Consider the following 24,972-nt stretch of genomic DNA (forward strand, 5'->3'; position numbering starts at 1 on the left):
TTGACTGACCAATTGTTTAGTATTACTCACTTTTGAATCAACTGGAAAGTAACTTTTTATATCCTCGCTGTCAGAACAAAATCTCAAATCATAAACGGTAATATTAACAGAAGAAGGATAAAACATTAGCTTGTAATGGAAGATAATCTAACCAGATATTTTGAATGAATGTTGGATCATTTCTATCTGTCCAGTCATCATAAAGTTTTAACACAACGCAACAAGTAACTGGAGTTTTCAAATTATGCAGAAAAGAAATAAATAAATAACAAAATGGCTGGTGGCGATATGCAGTTTGTTACCATCATTTTTCCATTTTATTAATGACTTGTTACCACTACTGTCACCACCTTATTATTTATTAACAACCAGAAAAGGAGTATGTAAATTTGTTACTATAATTGTTGCCATAATATTAAATCATTACCCACTTAATACTGATCAGAAAACTTCTACCAATATTTATACCCAAGCTAGAATTTGTTCTTCGGGGATGTAAACTATCAAAGGGGAGCCCAGTGAGGAGTGCAGGGTCAAAACACTGACGCTGCTCTTGAAAAGTTTTATTGGGTCATGTTGTTATACATTATAGTCATGCGCTATATGAATAGTAGTACTTCTAGTCAGTTAGTGGCCCACTTGTCTTTTGTCAGTTAGAAAAAAAGAAACATTGGTCAGTAAGCTGCTGTCCTCTTGCCAATAACTTGCACCTCTCTAATTTTGGAGGAATGGCACCGCTCCTGGACAGGGGCAATGTTTTGTTTGGAAAAGAATTTAAAAGCTCCTAGCAGACTTCTATCATAGAGAGTCACTGCTCTGCACATGATGCTGATGCTTTTACACCTAAAGAAGCTCTGCTCCATCCTCTACACCGTTTAATTACTTCTAATTTATGATAAAGATAGGCCTATTGGTAACACTTTACATTAAGGGTTGCTAATCAATCATTAAATATATAATAATCAACTATTAGTTTCCCATTATTCAGTTATTAGTTAACTCTTCATTAAGCATTAGCTATTACTTAATAATTGATTAAGCACTTATCAATTAGTAATTAAGTACACTGTTAGTTGATAAGTTAGTTTGTCGTTAGTTTGTGGCTTACTTACTCATTATCTGTGTGCTAATTGCTGCTTATTCCATTGTTAATTAACTGATAAGTATTTTTCTTCATATAAAGAAGTAACGTGATAACTTACTAGCACTTATGTGTTAATCCCGCTAATTATCTGTTAATTAACTTTCCATCACCTCCATATATTCAGTTGCTTCACTTTTCTCACTTTGGTTCTTGTTCATTAAAGATGTTTATGGTCCCATCTGACCGTAAGATGAGCGCACACAAATTCACTGACGGTTTTGTTATTCATCACGTTCATCTTGGCATATCTGTACTCATATCTGGTAGGAGTGTATGTAAATTTGGGCATAAATGCTGGATATGTGGCTAATTAACCAAAACTATTATCAACATAATCTGTAATTGCAAAAATAAGAACAACAGTAGAAAATATCAATAATACTAATTTGTGTGCATGACAGTCCAGTACAAAAGTGGATGTACTTACTTTACATGCACATTGATATAAACAAGTGCTGCAACTATTTCATGTTCCATTTAAAGACACATTACACTGTGCCTTTGTTTCATACTACTGACTCACAAACACAGCTTCGGTCATACACTGCAATAATACAGCGTTTATTTTAGAGAATTAATTACACTAAACAATCACTCTACTATGTTAACAACACTGAGTATTTTGTTTTATTTCACATTTTATTTTTTCCAGTTGTTTTCATTTTAATACTATTAAGTTTGGTCAGCAGCGGAGGAGTGCACACACTGCTGGACATCAAACTCCACCCATGAGCACGGCCATTAGCTTTCATGCCAAACACTGCCGTTTTATTGGCTGGCTACCTTATAAAAGGCAAAAAATGTGTTCTTTTTTTACTTAACTTTGATGATTAATGGCCATTAGATCTTTACATTTTGACCATTAATTACTTCCTAAATTCCACTTAATCAACCATTCATAGCTTCTTAAATTCCTCTTACTTAATCATTAATTACTGCTTTTGTGTCCCTCCAAGTAAAGTGACAACACAAAATCAATAATTAATGGTTAAGTAAGAGGAATTTAGGAAGTAATTAATGGTCAAAATATAAAGATCTAATGGCCATTTTGTCATGATAGTGCACGAAAACTAACATATGTCTGTTGTAGCTCAGTATTTGAGCATTATAGTTCACTGCTAATGCTTAATCCGGACATAATCGCGACTCTTTGTGAAAAGGGCCCACGGCTATTAGATCTTTACATTTTGACCATTAATTACTTCTTAAATTCCTCTTACTTAACCATTAATTAATGCTTTTGTGTCCCTCCAAGTAAAGTGACAACACAAAATCAATAATTAATGATTAAGTAAGAGGAATTTAAGAAGCAATGAATGGTTGATTAAGTGGAATTTAATAAGTAATTAATGGTCAAAGTGTAAAAATCTAATGGCTGTGGGCCCTTTTCACAAAGAGTCGCGATTACGACCGGATTAAGCATTAGCAGTGAACTATAATGCTCACTGAGCTACAACAGACATATGTCAGTTTTCGTGCACTATCATGACAAAAGGAAGTGAATGGAAGCCCTGATTTAACTGTAAACACAGCTGAAATGCTGTGTGTGGTGTAGAGTTAGCCCTGCTTACTGCTGCTACAGCTGCTCACATCAAGCTGTGTCTCTGTAGTTGAACAACATGCCAGAGATTTCTGTAATATTTCTGTTTTCAAAAGAAATAAAATTTCTTCTGTGTGGTATGAATTTGATAGACGTTGTTTAGCTGTAGCTAGCTAGCAACGCTAGAAGCCATTTCTAACTGTAGCTGTGTTCACAAAATAAGGAAGCTAGCTTTCATCAGCTGCTGCCACCAGCCGGCTAACAACTTTTACATGTAAGGTCTATTTGATAGACATCGTTTAAACTGTATTAGCTTACGGTAGGCTAGCAGTTTGAGGAGCACCAGCTTCATATGAGTAGCAAACTTTAAAGCTAAGTTAGCTCTAACGCTGGCTATGTTAGCGATCTGCCAAACAGCATTATTCTTATGGTTTCAAGGAAATTTTTGAAGCAGCACTTCAGAAAACATCCACCTTTCACTGCTCAGTCAAAAACGAGACTCCGAGCTGAAAAAAACATCTGAAAAAGCTGCTTCATGTTAGCCGGGCTGGTTTGGTTAGCAGTAGCTTCTAGCCAGTATAGCTAGCTTAATATAAAGAGTCTATAACATTCATGCTACATATAAAAGTTCTTCTTTCTTTTGAAAACAGAATATTACCGAAATCACTGGAATGTTGTACAAAGACACAGAGACGGCCTGATGTGAAGCAGCTGCAGCAGGACTGCAGTAAAAACAACATACAGCATCTCAGCTCTGTTTACAGTTAAATCAGAGCCTCCGTCCACTTTTTACTCTCACTGTCACAGCCGAGCAGGAACACTACAATACAGCTGTTGTAGCTCAGAGTTTGATCATTATAGTTCACTACTAAACACTCTGACATCGCGTCTGCAGTAGCTTTATGGAGAGGAAGTGAGTTTTACCCTGCTAATGCTTAAACCGGAAGTAATCACAAATCTTGTGAAAAGGGCCCATTAATCATCAAAGTTACGTAAAAAAAGAACAAGTTTTTTTGTCTTTTATAAGGTTTGAACTGCTCTGCGTCTGATTCTTAACAATTTTGTAGGATGTGGAAACAAGTGGAGATTTGAGCATAAATGATAAATCAGCTTCAGTGCATGAAACCAGCCGACCAGCACCTCATTTACATATCATTTACATGAAGCACACACTAATTCATGCAAATGTTTCAGTAGCCAGCCAATAAAACGGCAGTGTTTGGCATGAAAGCTAATGGCCGTGCTCGTGGGTGGAGTTTGATGTCCAGCAGTGAGTGCACTCCTCCCCTGCTGACCAAACTTCATAGTATTAAAATGAAAACAACTGGAAAAAAAAATGTGAAATAAAACAAAATACTCTGTGTTGTTAACATAGTAGAGTGATTGTTTAGTGTAATTAATTCCCTAAAATAAACGCTGTATTATTGCAGTGTATGACCGAAGCTGTGTTTGTGAGTCAGTAGTATGAAACTAAAGCACAGTGTAATGTGTCTTTAAATGGAACATGAAATAGTTGCAGCACTTGTTTATATCAATGTGCATGTAAAGTCAGTACATCCACTTTTGTACTGGACTGTCCTGCACACAAATTAGTATTATTGATATTTTCTATTGTTGTTCTTATTTTTGCAATTACAGATTATGTTGATAATAGTTTTGGTTAATTAGCCACATATCCAGCATTTATGCCCAAATTTACATGCACTCCTACCAGATATGAGTACAGATATGCCAAGATGAACGTGATGAATAACAAAACCGTCAGTGAATTTGTGTGCACTCATCTTACGGTCAGATGGGACCATAAACATCTTTAATGAACAAGAACCAAAGTGAGAAAAGTGAAGCAACTGAATATATGGAGGTGATGGAAAGTTAATTAACAGATAATTAGCGGGATTAACACATAAGTGCTAGTAAGTTATCATGTTCTTTATATGAAGAAAAATACTTATTAGTTAATTAACAATGTAATAAGCAGCAGTTAGCACACAGATAATGAGTAAGTAAGACATAAACTAACGACAAACTAACTTATCAACTAACAGTGTACTTAATTACTAATTGATAAGTGCTTAATCAATTACTAAGTAATAGCTAATGCTTAATGAAGAGTTAACTAATAACTGAATAATGGGAAACTAATAGTTGATTATTATATATTTAATGATTGATTAGCGATCCTTAATGTAGTGTTACCAGCCTATTAATATCATTCTACAGAAACATTTTTGTGTGCCTAGCATTTACAGATATATTACACCTAAAAAAACATGTTACAATTTATATTTGAAAATAAAACAATGTTATCAATATAACAATTAGACCTTCTTGATCCATCAATTTAGCAATATTGCTTTTTAAATTAATTATCTAGAATTCCAAGCACCACAGAAGTGCTTGTCCTCACAGTCATGTGTAAAAGGCGAATACCATGCTGAAGTAAAAAACGTTTTTCTGCTATTTTAACTGCAATAATCTATACATGACTATGAAATATATGATTTAAATGACAAAGAAAACGAATGGCAAATAAATATTATAAAATATATAATGAAAGTTGTCCCCAGGAGTCGTATCACTGGTGTTACTGCGTAACAAAAAATCTCTTATTTTGAAATAAAAATCACACTGATGACATCACTTGACTTCCTTTTACCTGTTTTCTGAGGATCTATGAAGAAAAGCACATGGTGAGTCCACTGTGTCTTTCAGTTATCAGAGATTTTCTCATTTAGCTCATGATTTCATTTAAAGCTTTTAGCTGAAGTCACTGGTGTGACCGACTTTATTCTGAGGTAACTGTGAGAAAATAGAATACAAATGGATTAAATTCCATATTTTAGTGCATATTCAGTGATTGACAACATGTGGTTTGATGCTCTGTAACAGCCGTTTAGTAAAATGCATGTTTCATTTAAAATATCTCTGGTGTTTCCTTTATTATGTGTAACACCAATGAGGATCAGTAACACCAGTGACACCTATGGAGAGATAGAAAAATGGAGGTTTCTGTAGAATGACCCATTAATAAAATGTTATTAAAAGCTTATGTAAGTTAGACACCAAATGATGTTAATGATGTAAGATATAGATTAATAATGCAACTTAGGTTAGTAATAAAACTGATTTGAATGCTTTTTGACAACCACCATTCACAACTGTTCATTACAGTTGTAATAGTTAGGATATGGCACCACCTAGTGTGTAAATAGGGCATTACAGTAAGTTTGCTATTAAAAGACAGACCATATCCTACTTTTTCTTGTATTTACTTTTTTTCTCATTTATGAATTTTACTTATGTTTATGTAAGAAAAACAGCCGTGATTCATTTTACATGACCAACATCTCTTTATTCTAAGGGATAAAGAGGCTGTGCTTTTAAGGCTCAAATGGGTAAACAATCTGTTCTAGCCTTGACTCACTCAAAAAGCAGTCAGTGCTGAAACACTCCCACAAGTTAAGTCTGGTTTCAAAATGGGCCATTTTTGCTAAACAGTTAACATATGAACTGAAAAGAAAACAGTATATTTGAAACTTTAACAATGTTTGCACACATCAAACACTTCTTTTGGAAAAAAGTTGAGGAAATCTGGTTGGTCAGGTTGGCATCAGCGTGGGATGGCGCGTATCTGAAAGGGTTTGGGGGCCGTGGTGATGCCCACAGTGCCCTCTAACATCACAGTCTGGCCCTCAGGGGCTTGAAAGCTGAAGCTTTGCATCATGCAGGTGAGGAACAGGAAGAACTCCATATGCACCATCTGTTCACCTGGACACGTACGCTTACCTGCAAAAACATGGCACCAGTTAGTGAACTCACAGAGCTACAGTGAGAGGCCAGATTAGGCCTGGATTAGAGATTACTGACACAGAAGCCACGTTTTCTTTACAGCAGATGGAAGGCTGATAACATTAATGCTATGAAGCTGAAACTTTTACTACAGTCATATAACTGTAGTCAGTGGCGTGTGCAGACTTTGGAGAAGGCAAGGCTTGCATGTTTTAAAAGGGTGTTTTGTGGGGGCATTTTTAGAAGAGTTCATATCAGTTTGTGGTTTTCTGTACGCAGACCTGAATTTAATTATACAAAGTATATTCAAATCCATTTTTCTTGTCATAAGAACCAAGACTAAACCTAATCCTGGTAATGTTCTGTTAAATAACTACAATCACACACACACAAACGCACACTTTCTAAGCCGCTTATCCTTCTGGGTCACGAGGGGAGCTGGAGCCTATCCCAGCGGCCATTGGGCGGAAGGCTGGAAACACCCCGGACAGGCCACAAGTCCATCACAGATGGACAGACAGACAGACACACACCTAGGGCCAATTTAGCATCTCCAGTTGGCCTGACTGCATGTCTTTGGACTGTGGGAGGAAACCCACTCAGACACAGGGAGAACATGGCTAAGTTAATATTACATTGTGACTTATCATATTTAGCTAGTTAATTAAACTTATTATCTAGGTACCAAAAACTATTCCGTACCAGCATCTACCAGCTTCACTATTCATCTACCAGCATCTTTCCTGTGTTTTTTTGCAGACAGCTTGTAAAAAATAACAAAAACAAGATATGTGACTATTATTTTGGAAAAAAAATATCTAATGGAGCTAAAAGCAATAATATATATAAATTCACTTCTCTGACTGATTGAGGCTGTAAGTGTTTCAGACCACATGGTGGCAACAAACAACAAGAAGTCTTTTTTTCCTGATATTAGTATCACACTTCATGGCTTCTATAATGTTGCTGTTTCATTGTGACATATGATGGACCTCACAGTCTGGTGTGCTGTGATAATTAAGTGTAAAGTGGAGCAGAGAAACAGTAGCACTGTGTGATCAGGTTCAAGGTTTAAAGCCATTTTATAAAATTATCAACGCAACCAAACTGTGTCAGCTAGCAGTCATGACTGCTTGACCCCACAGGTACTTTCAGTGGTCATACACTGTAAAAAGTGTCTCGTCAGATTTGCTTAAAAAAATTACTTCACGTAGTAACAAGCAGTTGAACTAGGTTTATTCAACTTGAACTTCATTGATTGAAAGAATCGTTCATTCAAAGTGTTTATTTAGGTTGAATAAAACTGGTTAATTGAGTTCTTACTACTGAAGTAATTTAAGTAGATCTAATGAGACACTTTTTACAGTGTATGATGAATTTGTTTAACGCATGCTGGGTTTTGTAGTGAAAGAACACCTGATGAATGAAAACATCAAAATAATATAAATTTCTGAATTGTGTCAAACCAGCAACGCTCAGGGATACAAATCTGTGCTTTTAGAAAACAGTAAGCAAAAGAAAAGTATCGTGCTTGAGTTTGTAGTACATGCACTGTTTTGTACGGAAGATCATTCTGAATCATAAAATGTTGAACGTTACCTATAGAAAAGGGGATAAAACTTTCTTTCTTTAGAAATTTGCCATTCTCGTCCAGGAAGTGTCCAGGGTTGAACTGGTCTGGTGTGCTGAACTCATTCTTGTCCTGCATGATTGGCCTCAGCATGGGGAACACGGTCATCCCCTGGAATAGATCAGAAAGGAGCGTGAAAGTGTCACACAGTTAGTGACATCCGTATATACTATCACTCACACACACACACACACACACACACACACACACACACACACACACACACAAGCAACTATAATAATGCACATGGAAGAAGACCCTTTGTTAAACTGACCCATACCATCACTCATGTTAATTTCTAGGGCTGAAATATTATCATTATCGCACTTTTCACGGTGGCGCAGTGGGTAGCGCTGTCACCTCACAGCAAGAAGGGCCTGGGTTCGATTCCCGGCTGGGCGACCAGGGTCATTTGTGTGTGGAGTTTGCCTGTTCTCCCCGTGTCTGTGTGGGTTTCCTCCGGGTACTCTGGTTTCCTCCCACAGTCCAAAAATATGCAGTCAGGCTGATTGGACATGCTAAATTGCCCCTAGGTGTGAGTGTGATTGTATATGTCTGTCTGTCTGATGTCTGTCTGTCTGTCTGCCCTGCGATGGACTGGCAACCTGTCCAGGGTGTATCCTGCCTTCCGCCCAATGACAGCTGGGATAGGCTCCAGCACCCCACCGCGACCCAGAAGGATAAGCGGTTTAGATGATGTTTAGATTATGTATGTATGTAAGTATTAAAAGCAGAACAAACAATATGTACATACACACACACAGTAAAAAAATAAACATTAACAAAAAATGAGGAAAAAAATCCTTTCAAATATTAAAACTAATGAATGTAAGAGAATAAAAGTCTCAAGGCAGTTCTTAAAACAATGCGCTGATGCAGACAGTCTTCCAGTATTTCAGGCATGATATAAAAGCATGATTTTTTTTAGTATCTTCCAAAGACAGGCTTCTTTTCACTTTAGCAGTATTTCTTAAATGAAAAAGAAGGACTAAACAAGTTTCTAGATATGCAATAAAAAGTTCAGACAAGAGGTCAAAAATAATAGATTCCTAGAATACCATTTAACTTTTGACCGCCAGGGGACAAAACATGCTGCAACTCCCCCAAAACATCAAGATAAATAAGTCGATGTTTTGTCTTTATTTAATTCAAGAAAGTTGAAAGACAGGTTTTTTTTTTATAGCTGCCAAGCTTTTAAATGGGTTGACTAAGCAACTAAAATCACTGCATCTTACAGACAAATATAACTGCAGATTATCAAATTTTAACCCCTTCAGTGCCAAGAGAATCATATTTGATACAGGAGTTTGAGAATCCATCCAAATGGTTGCCATCAGTTAGTGACCCACCTGTGGTTTTGTGTGGATTTTTATCAATTTTGTAAAGGTTAAGGTAAGAAAAACTTTCAAAATGTTATTGATACTTCAACAGGAATATTGACTGGATTGATGCAAATCATTACTTAATATTGCACAATTTTTATTGTAAACAAGTTGAAAATGTGTGTATCAAATTATATACAGCAGGTAATTGAAGTAATTTATCTGTAAATCCATCAATCATCATTTTATTGCATTTCATGCATTCTGCATTCTATAAAGCAACATGCACTCTGAATTATTTAACTAAAATAATTTAATGTTTAAACAACAATTAGATGGCTCACTTACTAATAAATTGTCTTTTGCTCATTGATTTTCACTAAAAACTGACTGAGAAGAAAAACAATGTTTTTGGTGTGAATTTTTTTTAGATGGCAAAAAAGCACAGTGTTGCAAGATGTCCTGAAGATGATTTTGGATGGTGATTCAAGTGACATGGAGCAGTTATAGGAAGATTACAACGACGACGACTCGAACTTGTGCAGAGGGAAAATGAGAAGTAATGAAGAAGACCTGCAATATGAAAGTGTCAACCAGACAAATGCAGACATCGAGGGCCCAACATCAACACAAGACACAACAAAGCAGTCAGCAAAGGGCAAAGTGAAAAGAAAGAAGCATCAGTGGAAAAAAACAATATGGACCTCCAACTGTTGATTTTGATGAATGTGTCAAGGAAGACTCGGAAGACAGGCTTGACTGGGCGCCATACATGTATTTAAAAAATTGCGACTGACTAAATGCTACAGGAAATTGCAGAATAAACCAACTTGTTCAGTGTACAGAAAGTGAACACAACTGTCAGAGATTTTAAGCATTTACTGAGTATGTACATGCACATGGGGTTAGTACAGATGCCTAATGGACAAACTTATTGGGAGATGAAGACAAAGCACCCCGCAGTTTGTGACGTGATGTCTCAAGATCTATTTCTGAAACTGCTGACATAGATTCACTTCCAGGACCATCTCAGTGTGTCTGATGTGAAGAAAGAAACTTTGGAAACTCAGGCCACAGTTACAAAAAGTACGTGAGCAGTTTCGTTGCAGACCTCCTTTAGAAGATCATACTGTTAATGAAACCACTGTGCCATGCAAGGGCGAATCGCATCTACGTGTCTACTTGCCAGCAAAACCTCACAAGGGAACATGCTGGACAAAGTGGCTTTCTTTATGACTGTGACATTTGCGAAAAGGCAGGAAATCCAGACCAAACGAAATCTGTTGTTGGTGCCACTGGAGGCGTTGTCTCGGAAATGACCTCAAACCTTCCAGCTGGTTTTTACAGACAACTATTTCACATCAGTTCCACTGGTTGAACATTTGAAAGAAAGAGGAATCCAGTACATAGGCGCAGTCCGAATGAACAGGGTAAAAGACTGCAACATGATGGATGAGAAAGAAAAAAAGGGACGAGTGTCTCTGGATTCCAGAGTAAACCAGGACATGACCACTTTAAGATGGTGTGCCAACAAAGCTGTGAACCTTTTGTTGGCATTAAACCACTGGGCAACATGAAACGTTGGGATTGAAACCCCAAAACCTACATAAAAGTTCACAGACCAGACATTTTTTAAATATCTAACAAGTTCTTGGAAGGAGTTGACCTTGGCTTCTTTCCACTGCAGGGCCGAATGGTTCTGAGCATAGAGGGTAACCGTTCTCGAAACTGTACTCGGAGCCACAGAACTGTTCAGTAGGATGATGTAACAACATAGCCATTTGCTGATTTGTTGCATGTTTTTATGCCTGAGCATCCTGCTGCGTTATTTCAAACCAGGATATGATCAAATAAGTTGTTCACAAAGACACCAAAAAAATGAAAGCAGTGCAGGATTTTAAATCAATAAACGTCAAAGCTTCAATCTAACACCAATTTGTAATTGTTAAAAGGTGCTGCTAACCAGCAGAGTGTAACTGGTGAGCATTTAGCTAGCCATGCTGCCATCTCTGTTCACCACAGAACAGGTTCAGCTCTGACTAACAAAACCTTTACTGACACACATTCAGATGATAATGACTGAGCTCTGTGGAAGTGAAGTCAAGTGGCTGATGTGAGAAATTAAAAATTGAAATTAAACCTCTTCTCTGGTATCTGTAGCTGGAACCTCCTCCCTAAGCTAATGCTACCCAGCTCCTCTGGCCTAGCTAACTTAGCTTAGCTAAAAAGATCCAAACACCACAGTGCAGCTTTGAGTTGACTACCTGCTGCTTTGGTATCACAAGTATAGACAACTAATTTTTTTTTAAGAGTGAGACTGTCGACTGATTGGTGGTTGAGTTGAAAGCTGAAATCGGACCTGTTCTGTAGGGAAAAAATTGTGTGTGTGTGTATATATCTATCTATCTATCTTCAGCCATATATATATGAGAACATTTTCCGGAATTATTTAAAGGAATTTGTAAATATATCTGTAAGTCTGTATATTAATGGTTTTCAAATATGAGAGTTCTCTAAACGGGTAAAATGTGTGGGTAATTAATTACCAGTGTAGTGGTGTGAGCGGAGTTTTCACAGGCCTCACTGAAAGCAAAAGTGAAAACAAAGTTTTTTTGTGATGTTGCGCCAGTGTTTGAAATTTGGATAAAACGTCAGAACATCTTTAAGACACCATCTCATGTCTGACTCAAGACCTGTATTGTTGAAGCGTAACGGATGCAGTTGCGTTATTCGGTCATGTATTTCATTCATTTATTTGCAGAATCCAGCAGCCATGCAGTGGCCTTTAATAAAATTGAGTTTTGAGTCAATGGGTTTTCTGTTCTTTTCTAAGTACAGGGAAACAATTCTAAATTATGGGAACAGACCGTGGCGGTATGATGCAGATGCAACTGATAGCGATTAGGTTTCTGGAAAGCGCTGGAACATTCCTTAAAAGTGTTTATGGTGTCAGATGTCAGTGAAGGAATGAAAGAACTCTCTACAGTAAGTTCCACTAAGTTCCCACCGTGGGATCCCAAACTTAGTAATGAGACTGCCTGCTGCTGTAGTGACTCAGCTAAAGATTAAGATACGGCAGACTTCTTCCCCAGTGTCTGACCTTAGGAATGAGGTAGCCCGATACTGTAGTGTCTCTGTTGGCCACTCTGGGAGGAGTGATGTTGAGGGCGTTAGCAGCACGTAGAACCTCATGGATCACTGCGTAGGTGTAGGGCATCAGAGTCCGGTCAGTCATCGAGGGCTGACGAGCCCGTCCTATCACCTGATCAACCTCAGCATGGACTTTCTCTGCAGGTGTAAAAGAACAAAAACACAGATGGGGATACCCACAGTATCCTTAGCAAAGCATATTAGGATGCAATTTATAACAATAAAATATAGTCATGTTACCCATCACCAGCTCAACTTGTCATTGACATTTTTTATGTTGACAAAACATGGTTCAGGGCATTACAGTCCTACCTTGCACTTCAGGATATTTGGCCATGTAAAGTAACGTCCATAAAAGAGTGTTGGAAGTAGTTTCTGTGCCGGCTGCAAACAGATCCACCACACAGAACACCAGGTTCTCCTCTGTGAACTGGGCTCTGCTGTCTTTACACTGGAGAAACCAAGCAGTGCAGAGATTTACTTTATTGAGAGAGTGAAAGTTCCTAGGACACTCCATTTTTTTCATAATGAAATTATTGTGGAAACAGTCATTCATAGTAGTTTGATATGGAACTTGCCAAGACAAAATTGTTTACAGTGGTGGTGATGGGAACCAGACGTCTGAAGAGTTTAATGCCTCTAAAAGCTCCCTCACAGAAAGTTACTACATGAAATGGTAATAAATACACTGCCTAATGTCTGAGACACCGAGTGTGTTTACATGCACTTAATAATCGGATCATAATCAGATATCTGCAGTTATCCAATTATTCAAATGGTCACGTAAAACACCATACTCTGATGTAGAAACACGATTAAGAAATCTGAAAAAGAGGCTGGATTTCTCAGTGCATGATAATCAGATTTCTCAGTGCATGTAAACTCTTACTCTGATTTCTTTCAGATTTCTCAGTCTGTGCTTGTGCGAAAACAGACTGTGATACCATAAATAGGCGAGCAGCGTCGCCACGAAATGCAGCAAAACACTTTTGGAGCGACACTGAAACCAAACACATTCACGATGAAACTCACGATTTAAAAGCTGCAGCATGAAGTTTGAGTTTTACATTACGTCACTTCTTCTGTGAGGCTGGTTCTAAAGCAGAAATCTGATCTGACTGCCAGACTCATGTAGACCTGGAGTTATCTGATAACTCAAGTGCTTGTAAACATGTTGATCGGGTTACTGACAAAATTTGATTTTATGCCGGATTATTATACCGGATTATTAAGTGCATGTAAATGCACTCACTGTTTTTGTAAATTCACTAACGGTGGAGCGGCTTTGTGAAATTTTAAAATTAGGTACACGTAGGATTACTGGTGGTTTTGCATAGTAAATAAAATGTCTATGTTTGCCATAAATCACCGGCACTGTAAAGAAGTCTGAGACAGTAAGTTTCTCTACAGTACACCATTTCAAATCATTCTGAATGACTTTATTTACAACTCAGTGATTGAAGTATGCAGACATTTAAAAAAATTGGCGGAATTCTCATTTTAAGGCTCTCAGAAAAAACCTAAATCTAGACTAAATAGAATTTTTTAAAAGGTGAAATACTATTGGCACTGCAATTTAGCCCAACACTAGGTTCAATCCAGAGGAACAGTTATATATTATATTACTTGCACAGAGAAGGAATGTTGCCTCCATCTATTAATACAATTATTTGAATGTGCACAAATGGGCAAGACTATTCTATTAAAAGGTCTTTTCCAACTTCACCCTCTGGCTACTGGTCTCCCACTAGTGCATGATGCTCCCAACCTGGGAGGGTGAAGGCTAGCATGAACTTACTCCAAGACCCATTAAGTCCCCCCACATCTTTTTAAACTGCTGCTAACACAAAGTCATTGGAGCTCAACACGCTTGGAGGAGGATACTAACAGCGAATTCTGTTCCATCAGCTAACAGAGGCCTGTGTTGGCTAGTATCGTGATTGGGTAGAGGGAGGATAATCCTACCAATCCAGACAGAGTAAGGAAAAGTAGGCTCTTTTGGACTCTCAGGCATGGATGGCTAACACTTTATCCCCTCAGTTGTTTGAAGACTGAGACCAACTGCTTCAACAAGTAGAATCAGGCATGTTTCAGCTTGATTGTAATGAACACCTGCAGCCACACCAGTCCCTTGGAAAGATAAGGTCAGTGACCCATGCCTTAAATACATAAATGGCTTCTAATATGTGGACCTTTCTGTTTAGTGGTTTTTAGTGCATGTTTATTTTGTGAAACTCATATTTCAGTAATTTGTCTAAGATGCTCAAAGGTCAGTTGTATAAGATGACTTTAATACCTTCTCGATTTCTTCCAAGTAGCAGTCGATATAATCTCTGGGGTTGCTGGGGTTTCGGTCCTGCTTGTGTCTCTGGATCTCTTCCTGGATGAAGTGCTTAATCTTTGCGAGGCTGGAGAAGGCAGTTTGGTGCTTACCCGGCAACCAGGACATGAGGGTGGGGAAGCGGTTGTACAACTGTGCAAGCAGAAAGAGAAACACTTATCTTTATCTTCTCTGTATCTGCATAGAGTTAACCAATTGCAACTGGGGTAGAGGGTCAACAGAATATGGCCTTACATACTGATAAAGCAATTAGATTAGGCAATTACCTCTACACCTATTCATGTAGAATACATGATAAACAAATACATAAGTTGGATAACATAACAGCGTTTCTAGCACGTATCCTCGGGCCTCTTACCTGACCCCAGGCGTTTGCAGGCAGCTGAACTACGTCATCGAAATACATTAGTATCTGATGTAACTGCTGGTCATTGTACTCAAACCTGCGGCCGAACACCAGGCTGCAGATTATATTGGCCACTGCGTTGGAGAGGATACGGTCGGGGTCAAAGGACAAACCTGAGAGAGATAGTAAGCACCAGGCTGCAGTTACCATGATCGTGACTACAGTTACTGAAAATTACAGACTTGTATTTTAAAACCTGCAGACCTTGTTGTGCTTGCAGAGCTTCACACAGGTAGCGGCTCTCCTGCAGGATGGATTCCTCCATGGTTTTCTTCCCTGCCCCAAAGTGCTTCAGCACGGCTATAGCGAAGCGTCTCTGCTGGCTCCACGCGTGTCCACTAGAAGAGATCAAGCCTGCAAACAAAAATTCAATTAAAAACATCATGAGTAGATTATATTATCCCATGACAAACGAAGCAGGTGGACTTCTTTCATAAGTTCTTGCTCGCCGCTGCCCTCTAGAGGTGTCATAGCACCTGTCAGAAGTTAGAACTTTGGTTGCTTTTCTAAGACACCAGGCACGTCTCAGTAAATGCATTTCCTGCATTTGTTTGCCTCTCAACATTAAAATTTTCCACTCAACATGGTCTGATTGCTGTGCCTTAAATATAGCATGGTGAAAACTAATAATAGCTTAAGTAATTGCAGCTGGCTTAATCAGGTGGTTGCATAACAGTTATGACAGACTTAGTGAGCCATGTCCATCTGGGTAGATAAAAGCGTGTCAATTTCAACACTGCATTCTTGAAAGTGTTATGTAAATAACACACTTTCTCGTCTCCAACACATTTTGTTGGCCAAACAAACACACCAGCACAAAGACACACTTGTTTGCCATGCATTTCTCAGGTGTAACATCACTGAAGGCTGTCCCATTGTGTGTGGGTGACTGCTTTTTCTAAATGTGTTGGGACATTTCCAGGCAGCTATGAACAGTGACTCCACATATAAAAACCTGAAAATGTCAATTTCACATGGCCCTAGGCTGGCATGTTCCTCCTTATGAGGAACCCAGGTGCATTAGATGGATCCGGGTGCATTTACCCAATCCTCTGGACAGTCGGTCATTCAGTGGGTAGTACGCCCGCTCAGCAAAGATGTCCGCTTGTTCCACAAACGCCTCTTTGAAACTCTTATAGCCAGAGAGCAGAATACAGGCCTCGCTCAAGAGGTAAATCGTGCTTACATCTCCATACTTCTCATGCATCTGGGGACAAACATAGTGGCAGGCATTGTCACACAAGAACAAACTAAAGAGGTGCTCAGAAATCTTTAAAACCAGCTAGGCATACATTCAGCTGTGATTTTCTCTGACTAAAGCAATTGTAAAGTTTGTCAAAGCTGCTATAAAAATAAATATATTATTTATATTATGATGCTGACCTTTGAAAAGGACCCAACTGGATTGCGAATGTTGATGTTGTGCACGTTCCCTATAAGAGGCAGAGGAAAGGGACCAGGCGGGAAGTTCTTGGGCCGAACGTCACTCAGGTATTTCACCAGTACCAAAACCACCAGAAAGACCAGAATTCCCTCCATGGAGAAGTACTTTGCAGTCACTTTTAACAGCGCACTGATAATGGATGCCATGCCTTCTCCTGCTGACTGTCAAAAGAATATCTTATCATCAATTAACTTTTACAACAAATGCAGATAACTTCAGTGTTAACAATTAACCAACGTCTATATGGTGGAGGAAAAAACTAAGTGATAGCGCCATTTGATCTGCAGATCGCTATGGAAGCTGTCAGGTTCTACAGTGACTTGTGTTTACAGTTTTAATAAGCATATCTACTTTTTTTGGTGCATTTCTATTATTAAACTTCATATTTTATCACAAATCCCTTTACTATTGTGTGTTAACATTGCTTCAGCTATATTCTGCATTTATGCTGATTATTAATATGCCTGTTTATGGCTGTATGTACATTGAGAAATTAGATAAGACAGATAGTTAACATAGTAGTGGTAGTAGGTGTTGCAAACCATTCAAATGAACCTTCTTTCACTACACTGCAACAATGCTAATAGGTCATACATTGAGTATGGACGCAGGACAGATGCTCTTTAAATCCCCCCAGAAAGCTAACTCTGGCATGAATTTCACAAAGCAGGATTTCATAGTAAGCCAAAAATGAGGACTGTCCTATAAGAATGACCTCTTTATACTGGACAAGCTTGATTTATGGTTTACATCGCTTGACAAGCTATAGTCTCGTGAGATCAGATGTGATCTCATAACCACAATGCCTGTGGACAACACTGCGTTAAATGTTGGTGGGAACCTAGATTTATTAGGGTGGGAACAAACTGAGCGTGACATTTCTAAACCAATCCAGCAACTCGTGAATGTGAAGCTCAAAGTAGGGGGCAATGGTGGTCGGTCTTAGAGACGTCATACAACGTTGGTGGCGGGGACGGCCATGGTGGCTAGGTTAAAAAGACTCCCTATTCTTCCCTCCAGGCACTGATGCTGGTTGATGAAGTCGCTACTGTCTGGCTGCTATCCAGCCTATTGTCAGCTTGTGGACTTAACATCGAGAAAATAATTATCAATGGTATTTCAAATGTTGAAAATCTGGGAATTATTAGTGGTGGATCATTATGCAATTCTCATTACAAGATGACGTCTGGCCCCACTAGACTAGGCTAAATGTTGAACGCCCAGATGCCAACCATGCATCTGTAGAAATAAACTTGCCAGAGATATACTCACACAAAGACCTTAACTCGGGGGTGTCCCATCTTGCATGCAAAGGGCCGGTGTGGCTGCAGCTTTTTCATTCCAACAACACTGCAGCACACATGATCGGTAGCTGAAGACTGAGACTAAGTGATTAAATCAGTAGGATCAGGTGTGCTCCTGCTTATTTGTGCTGAAAAGCTGCAGCCACACTGGCCCTTTGTGGTAAGACTGGACACCCCTTCCTTTAACACCCTTATCTCTGTTTTCTAATGTTCCTGAACTTTTTGCCTGAGGTTTATATTTTGTGTTTAAAAAAAAATAAAAATAGCCGTAGTTCATTTTTTCAGAGCTCATTTACACATCAGCCTCAAAGGCACAGTAACTATAACAGCATCTTTCATTCAGAAAGCAGTGCAGGCCGAAGTGGCTTTTAGCGTGAATGTGTGGAGCTAAACTGCTGTAGGCTGAAAAGGTGGGTGTATGAAAATGTGTTGGTTTTCGTAGCTCAGTTTCTTTTAAATAGACTTTAAAGTGAACGCTGGGTTTCCCAAGTATCTTCACACAAAGATCATTCTTAAAGGGGATTTTTCAAAATGTCTGCTTAATTCAGTCATGAGATGTAAACAAAGTCATATAAATACACAAATATAGGCATTTTATGTATTGCCCAAAATTACCAGTGAACCTACAAGTGTCTTCTGAGCTTTTATAAGTAATGTTGATGAAAAATGGAAAATCTGAAAAAGTAGGAATTCCTTGAGGACTATTTTGCCTCACAACACCCTGCATGTACCGCTCCACCAAGAATGGATAAAATATGCATTTCCATCAAAAACTATTGTAAATCACCATTTCAGGCATCAGGCAGTGAATTCATAACCATCTCATGTAATAACCCTCCGTGAGGGAGCTTTTAGAGGTGGACGTCTGGTTCCTATCACCACCACGGTGAACAATTCTGACTCAATACGTTTCTCTAAAACAGAGCGTTTCGCACCAAACCACTCTGAATGACTCTGTTTACATCTTAACCAGTTAATTATGCAGAGATTTTGAAAAATCGCTGGAAGGGTAGAGTGAGCATCGCACTGAACATCCTTTCTACCAGGTAAGATGATCAACACTAGATGCTTTTGGGAAACTGGGCGCAATAGGTTATGAAACTTTTAGAAACTTGCTACATCAAACTCTTAATTCAAGAAAGTTTTCCATGATATGGGCCCTTTAAAGATTCAACTACATGCTCAGAAATAAAGTCACTAAACTGTCACTGGAGCAGTGCCCCTCTTGTCACTGGGGTGGAACCCTCAAGGGTCCATCTCAGTACCTTTAGTCAGGGAACATAACTGTTCCATAATCCACTGAAATGATATGTTCTAAGCTGTACTGACTCCACACACCCCGTCTCGTCTCCAGGCTTTTATTTTACTGTTCTGTTTTGAAAACATTCAGTTATGAAAAGGTACAAATACAAACTTTTCACCTGGAAAAACTTATTTAAGGTTCACAATCAGACCTTAAAACCACTGTTGTACCTTTGAGGGAACATTTACACTGTTTGTACATTGCTAAACAAAAAATGTACCTGCAAAGAACCTTTATTTCTAATAAATACTGCACATTATTGTGACATGGCATAAGGTATATGTATATATACAGGCAAAGGTGCTACAATCATACAAGCAATAACTACAAGTCTGTCAATTAAAGCCACCACAGTGACTTACTTACTGTGTTTACTGTCCCACCTGAACAGCTGGTCATCTGGTGGCTACTCCACACTGCTGTGGTCTATTAAAGCTCTAATGTTGAATATGTTTAATATTGCAGTCAGCTGGAGTCTTACCTGGGAGTACAGGTGGAGGTGGAACTACACTGGAGTTTACCTTCTGTGGAAGTGAGGCAGGGCTGCCTTCTGGACCTTTTATTGCTTGGACGATGTAAATATATGATTGGTCCGTCATGCCGTGACGTCACACTGTGGAATCTGCTTGTTTTCCAGCAGTTCTGGTGCTCATGTGGTCCACTTGCAGTTTATTTTCTGCTCTAACTTGGTTCATTCAGCTCCAGAAAGACCTGATCATTAGCTAATGATTGCTTTCAGGTGCTGGGAAACACATGCATGTGTTTACAGCTTTTATTCAGAGAGACTTCCCTGTTTAGTGCAGTAATATTTAGTACATTCACTAAAGCCAGACTGGAGCTTCAGCAGTCTGGAAGTGAATGAATTTAAGGCATGGTTAATGCGCCAAACAGAAACCGTTGCGACTAGCTGGCCAAATTGGTGTTGACTGTCTCATGATAACAAAAGGGCTTTTATATAATCTAATATTACCCCAACAACCCAGCCTTTAATGTAAACTACCATGATTATTTTTAAGAGTGAAGCTTTTCACCATAGACGCAAAAGTGGGCAAGTGACTGAACAGTGCTGTTCCCCCCTTTTTAACATGTAAAAGTTCAGGGAATGTGTCATTTTCTCTCTCCCAGGAAAAACTCTGGTATACAGTTCCAGATGCGGCCACACGATGGTGCAGCTGAGTCTCAGAAACTCCACTGAGCTCCTGAACTGTTGCTTTGGCAATTTACAGGCATAAAAGCGTGACGTTCCTGCTGTCTGTGTAGTGTTCTGATAATGTGTCTCACAAGCTCAAATATGGCCATTCAAAGTTCATCTTTAACACTGTGGATGCAAAAAATATTATGCAAGTGAAAAGAGTTTGATTTCATTTACATGTATATATTTATAGGCACTTTACAGGCTTTTTAGAATTGTGTACTTTCACATTAAGAGACATGATTAAGATGGAAAAGTGACATTTTTGCAGTATTCTGTAATTTACTGTTGAAAAACTGACATTCAAAGTAACCTTGAGTGTGAATAATCTGATAACTGCAGAAAATCAGATTTTGTCAGTAATCCGATCAACATGTTTACATGCACTTGAGTAAACAGATGATAAAAAAAACTCTACATGAGTCAGACAGTAATCAGATTTCTGCTTTGCAACCAGCCAATAACCTCACAGAAGAAGACGTGACGTAAATGTAATGTAAAACTCAAACTTCATGCTGTGACTTTTTTTTAAACATCGCACCACTTTACGTGAAAATATGAACAAACATCATCCAGAAGATTTAAATCTTTAAATCCTTCATTTCGTCAAGCCTGTATTTGGTTCCGGCGTCGCTGCGTATCACTGATTTCCGGTCTGTAAAAATCCAGCCTCTTTATCAGATTTCTTAATCAGATTTCTAGGCCTTACTCTGATCTAAGAAATTGGAGTGTTCTGTTTACATGACCGTTTGAATAATCAGATAACTGCAGAAATCCGATTATGATTGGATTACTGAGCGCATTTAAACACACTCCTTGATAGCGCTGAACCCAGCAATCAGAGGAGTTTAAAATATTCCAGCCTGTTACATTCCCCCTCATTCACAACCTCTGTGTACATGGGGATGGACTTCTCAGTGTTGTTTGACACTAAATAAATAGATAAATAAATAAATAAAAATAGTAACTGAGGTAGGAAGTTGTTTGTTGGTAAGAGTGATGGTCATTTACTAGACTGTGAAAGGCAGAAGCTAAACCAAGCTAAAACCAAGCTTCCAATAGACTGATAAGTGAATAACCTTACAAAAAAAGAAGTTTATTCAAGTGTGCCATTAGTATACGTCTCTTAAACTGAAAGACTGTGTTAAACTTAAGGCTGTGTTTGATTCCCTGGATGGAAACCAGGGTCCTCTCTGTGTGGAGTTTGCCTGTTCTCCCCGTGTCTGTGTGGGGTTCCTCCCACAGTCCAAAGACATGCAGTCAGGCCAGTTGGAGATGCTAAATTGCCCCTAGGTGTGAATGTATATGTCTGTCTGCCCTGCGATGGACAAGTGGCCTGTCCAGGGTGTTTCCTGCCTTCTGCCCAATGAGCACTCGGATAGGCTCCAGCACCCCCTGCGACCCAGGAGGATAAGCGGGTTGGATGATGAATGAATGTTCTTATTTTTTGGCATCCAAAAAATGATCTATATAGAAAACAAATATGTTCTTAAATATGCATGTCTTATGAATTTTGATACATGTAGTCCACTAGTAGTGTTCATATTATATTCATAACTTCATGTCTACTTAAAGTAGAATTAAAGATAAAAAATACCTAACTAAAAACCTAGTAATATATTTTAAAGTGCAAAGATAACATAAAAGTAGTAAACAATAACTATTAAGCTCATTTAAAGAAAACGTAAACGAGTATTTGCAACATAAAAACTATTAAACTCATAGTTTGCTGAATATATACTTAGGTTTCAAGGTTGAAATGTAAAGACAAAAACTGGACAAACTAAACTAACTAAGGACATCCAAGGATAAAACTGTGCTAAAATACTACAAGATAGGTCGATAGGTCGATAGATAGATAGATAGATAGATAGATAGATGCATCTTTACTGAACTTTAGAAATAAAAAAATAGATATAAGTTAAACTATGAGAGAGTAGGAATAAACATATATCTATTGCATATAAGACATATTTGTTGTATTTACATGATAGCAGGCGTGGCACTAAGTGGTACGAGGTAGTTTACAACACAATGAGAGTAAACATAACTAGGAATTACAGCAGTATTTACAGTGTTTACAACATTGATCTGGATTTAATACATAGCAATTATAAATATTCATAATTGATTTTAAGAAGTCAGCTGTAGCCGATACTCCGTGGCTCAGTTTGTTAGTTCTTGCAGTAATGCATGTCAGTTGATTTCAAATCCTGAGGCTGTTGACAGACGTTTCTCCTCTTTTTTATGCGAGTAAGTCTTTCAAAGGATGGTTGAATGCAAACATCATCTATGAGTTTTACAGCAGCTTTTTTTGTCTTGACTGCAGTTTAGGAAGGACTGGAGCAGAATCAGATTTGGCTATAATAGATAGATCTTTTCTGGACAAGCTCTTGTTTCTTTGTACAGCCTGCAGATAACATACCAGCATATTTGTGTGTTTTTTTAACCTGATATATTTATAACTCTATCTGTAAAAGGGTACTACTTTTTTGAAGAAAATTCCTGCATTAAAGTACATTGGATACAATGTTTAAGGGTTCGCTCAAACTCTGAACAGAACATGTAGGTGTTATTGCAAACAGCATTACTGCTGTGAAGTCTTTAGCACTGGCTTATAGAAGCTCTACACTCTACACTTCTTTCGAATCTGGAATACTGAGTGAAGAAGATGAGTTGGGCTGTTATCATTGTTCAGCTTTGAAGAATACGTCCTTAAGTTGGATTTGTTTATCTCCTATTCATTTTACTATCCCAGCTTATGCCCCACAGCAGTTACTATATACTATATTCCATGATACAATCTGAAATGCCAGGACACTCTTGATTCTTCTGCAGACCATGGTATGCGTGTGCTTTCTAGTATTAAGGCTGTGAGTCACATTATCCTGAAAGTTAAGCTAATTATCAGTTTCTATTCCTAAACATTTGACGTAAATGACTTGATCTACTTCCTGACCCTTTATGCTGATTGCCTCTATGCAGGACCTGAGCTGCCCCTTTCGTTTAATCATCAGTGTAATTCACTGTAACACACTGCCTCTTGTTTTTTGATTGCTTAAACCGATGTAGTACCAGAATATGACCACAAGATGTCACTCATGTTGCACAGCATACAGTGACCATCTCTACATTACACATATGTATTGGTGCTATCAGGACAAAACCTCCACTGGTCTCCATTTTGTCCTTTTTCCCTTTTGACATAATTTGAAAACACCAGCTGTTACATTTCATGATGAATGGGCAAAAGAAATGCTCTAAAATTACTTGGAGTTGACAATTTGCTTTTAACTTTCATTAAATGTTGCGAAAGCTTTTTTTCCTTCTCCTGTAAAGTTACCTTTTTGGACACGATACATTAATACACTCTTAAAATGAAGTTTTAAAGCTGGATATTTTCTGTAAGATTTGAAAGGTTTGGCATGAGACGGTGAAATATTGCCCCAATCTGTAAGGCAATGCGTAGAAGAGAGGAATACACACACACACACACACACACACACACATTTATAGCTGTAGATTTCTACACACTCACTCCACTCACAGACTGGCTCAGCCTTCAGACTGACCCTCTGTTGGACTCTGACCAGCATGCCCATGGCGATGGCTAAAGGCTGCACACTGGCTCTGTTGTACTAGCAGTGGAAAACCCCTGTGGCTCACAGTGAGGCAGTGTTAGGACAATTTTGCCAGTTCAAATCCTTTAAAATAAAAAAAAAGTCGAAAAAAGATCAATAGACATATGTTCATGTCTTTATGATAAGGGTCAGTTTGGCCCTCTGGCTCCAGTTTCGGTGAGGGTTCATCTACAGAGATGGTAAACATGAAGCGCAGACAAACACACACTGTAGATTCATACTGGATTAAAATCACTTCACAGTTATTACTGTCAGACTGTAAAAACTACACACCCTGTAGATTCATACTGCCTCTACAGGAGTCTGAGAAGGTCTGACCAGAGCCTGTCTGCTGGCCTGTGGATCACTGCAGTCTTTATGAGCCTCCACACTCAGCTCTTTTGTGTTGATTTATGACGCTCCATCTGTTCATGAACATTCAAACTGAGAAAGGCATTTTTTTCTGTCTTTTCTTTTCTTCCTGCTTTCATTCGAAAGACTCTGCTGAGCTTTGAAAAAAGATACCAAGTTATAGTTCAGCAAAAATCAGATTTACCCAGTTTCCCCTTACATCAAGTGTAGTCGATCAGCCGAGATGTGTCTGGTGTCTTTAGTTTTACACTGAAGCTACGAGGCTAATGTAGCTAACAAGCAGTGTTTAAACCCCACCAGTTAGCATGGTGCTAACTGCATGCCTCAATCATCCCACACTCGTCTCAAGCCACTGTAGAAATCTATAACAACAGACAAAAATGAACATCATAGCTAACGTTTTTATCTACAT

At 38.5% G+C, this 24,972-nt stretch overlaps 1 protein-coding gene across 3 annotated transcripts; it reads right to left on the reverse strand.

The window, feature by feature from the left end:
* Nucleotides 1-6,017: 6,017 nt before the first annotated feature.
* LOC118801790 (cytochrome P450 2J1-like) lies at nucleotides 6,018-19,995 on the reverse strand. Of its 3 annotated transcripts, none has more exons than XM_036562159.1 (10): nucleotides 19,858-19,995; nucleotides 16,709-16,926; nucleotides 16,370-16,532; nucleotides 15,530-15,679; nucleotides 15,278-15,438; nucleotides 14,875-15,051; nucleotides 12,891-13,029; nucleotides 12,529-12,716; nucleotides 8,076-8,217; nucleotides 6,018-6,473 (listed from the first exon to the last, which is right to left on the reverse strand). In XM_036562159.1, exons 1-10 carry the CDS (start codon nucleotides 19,973-19,975, stop codon nucleotides 6,298-6,300), a joined length of 1,632 nt encoding a protein of 543 aa, XP_036418052.1. In that variant the 5' UTR covers nucleotides 19,976-19,995; the 3' UTR covers nucleotides 6,018-6,297. The 3 variants fall into 3 exon arrangements, with proteins under 3 accessions (XP_036418052.1, XP_036418054.1, XP_036418053.1); XM_036562161.1 differs by having other exon boundaries at nucleotides 16,709-16,930; nucleotides 19,858-19,967; XM_036562160.1 differs by lacking the exon at nucleotides 19,858-19,995 and adding an exon at nucleotides 19,743-19,851 and having other exon boundaries at nucleotides 16,709-16,930.
* Nucleotides 19,996-24,972: the final 4,977 nt, after the last annotated feature.

Source organism: Colossoma macropomum, unplaced genomic scaffold (assembly GCF_904425465.1).
Source record: "Colossoma macropomum unplaced genomic scaffold, Colossoma_macropomum, whole genome shotgun sequence".
NCBI lineage: Eukaryota > Metazoa > Chordata > Actinopteri > Characiformes > Serrasalmidae > Colossoma > Colossoma macropomum.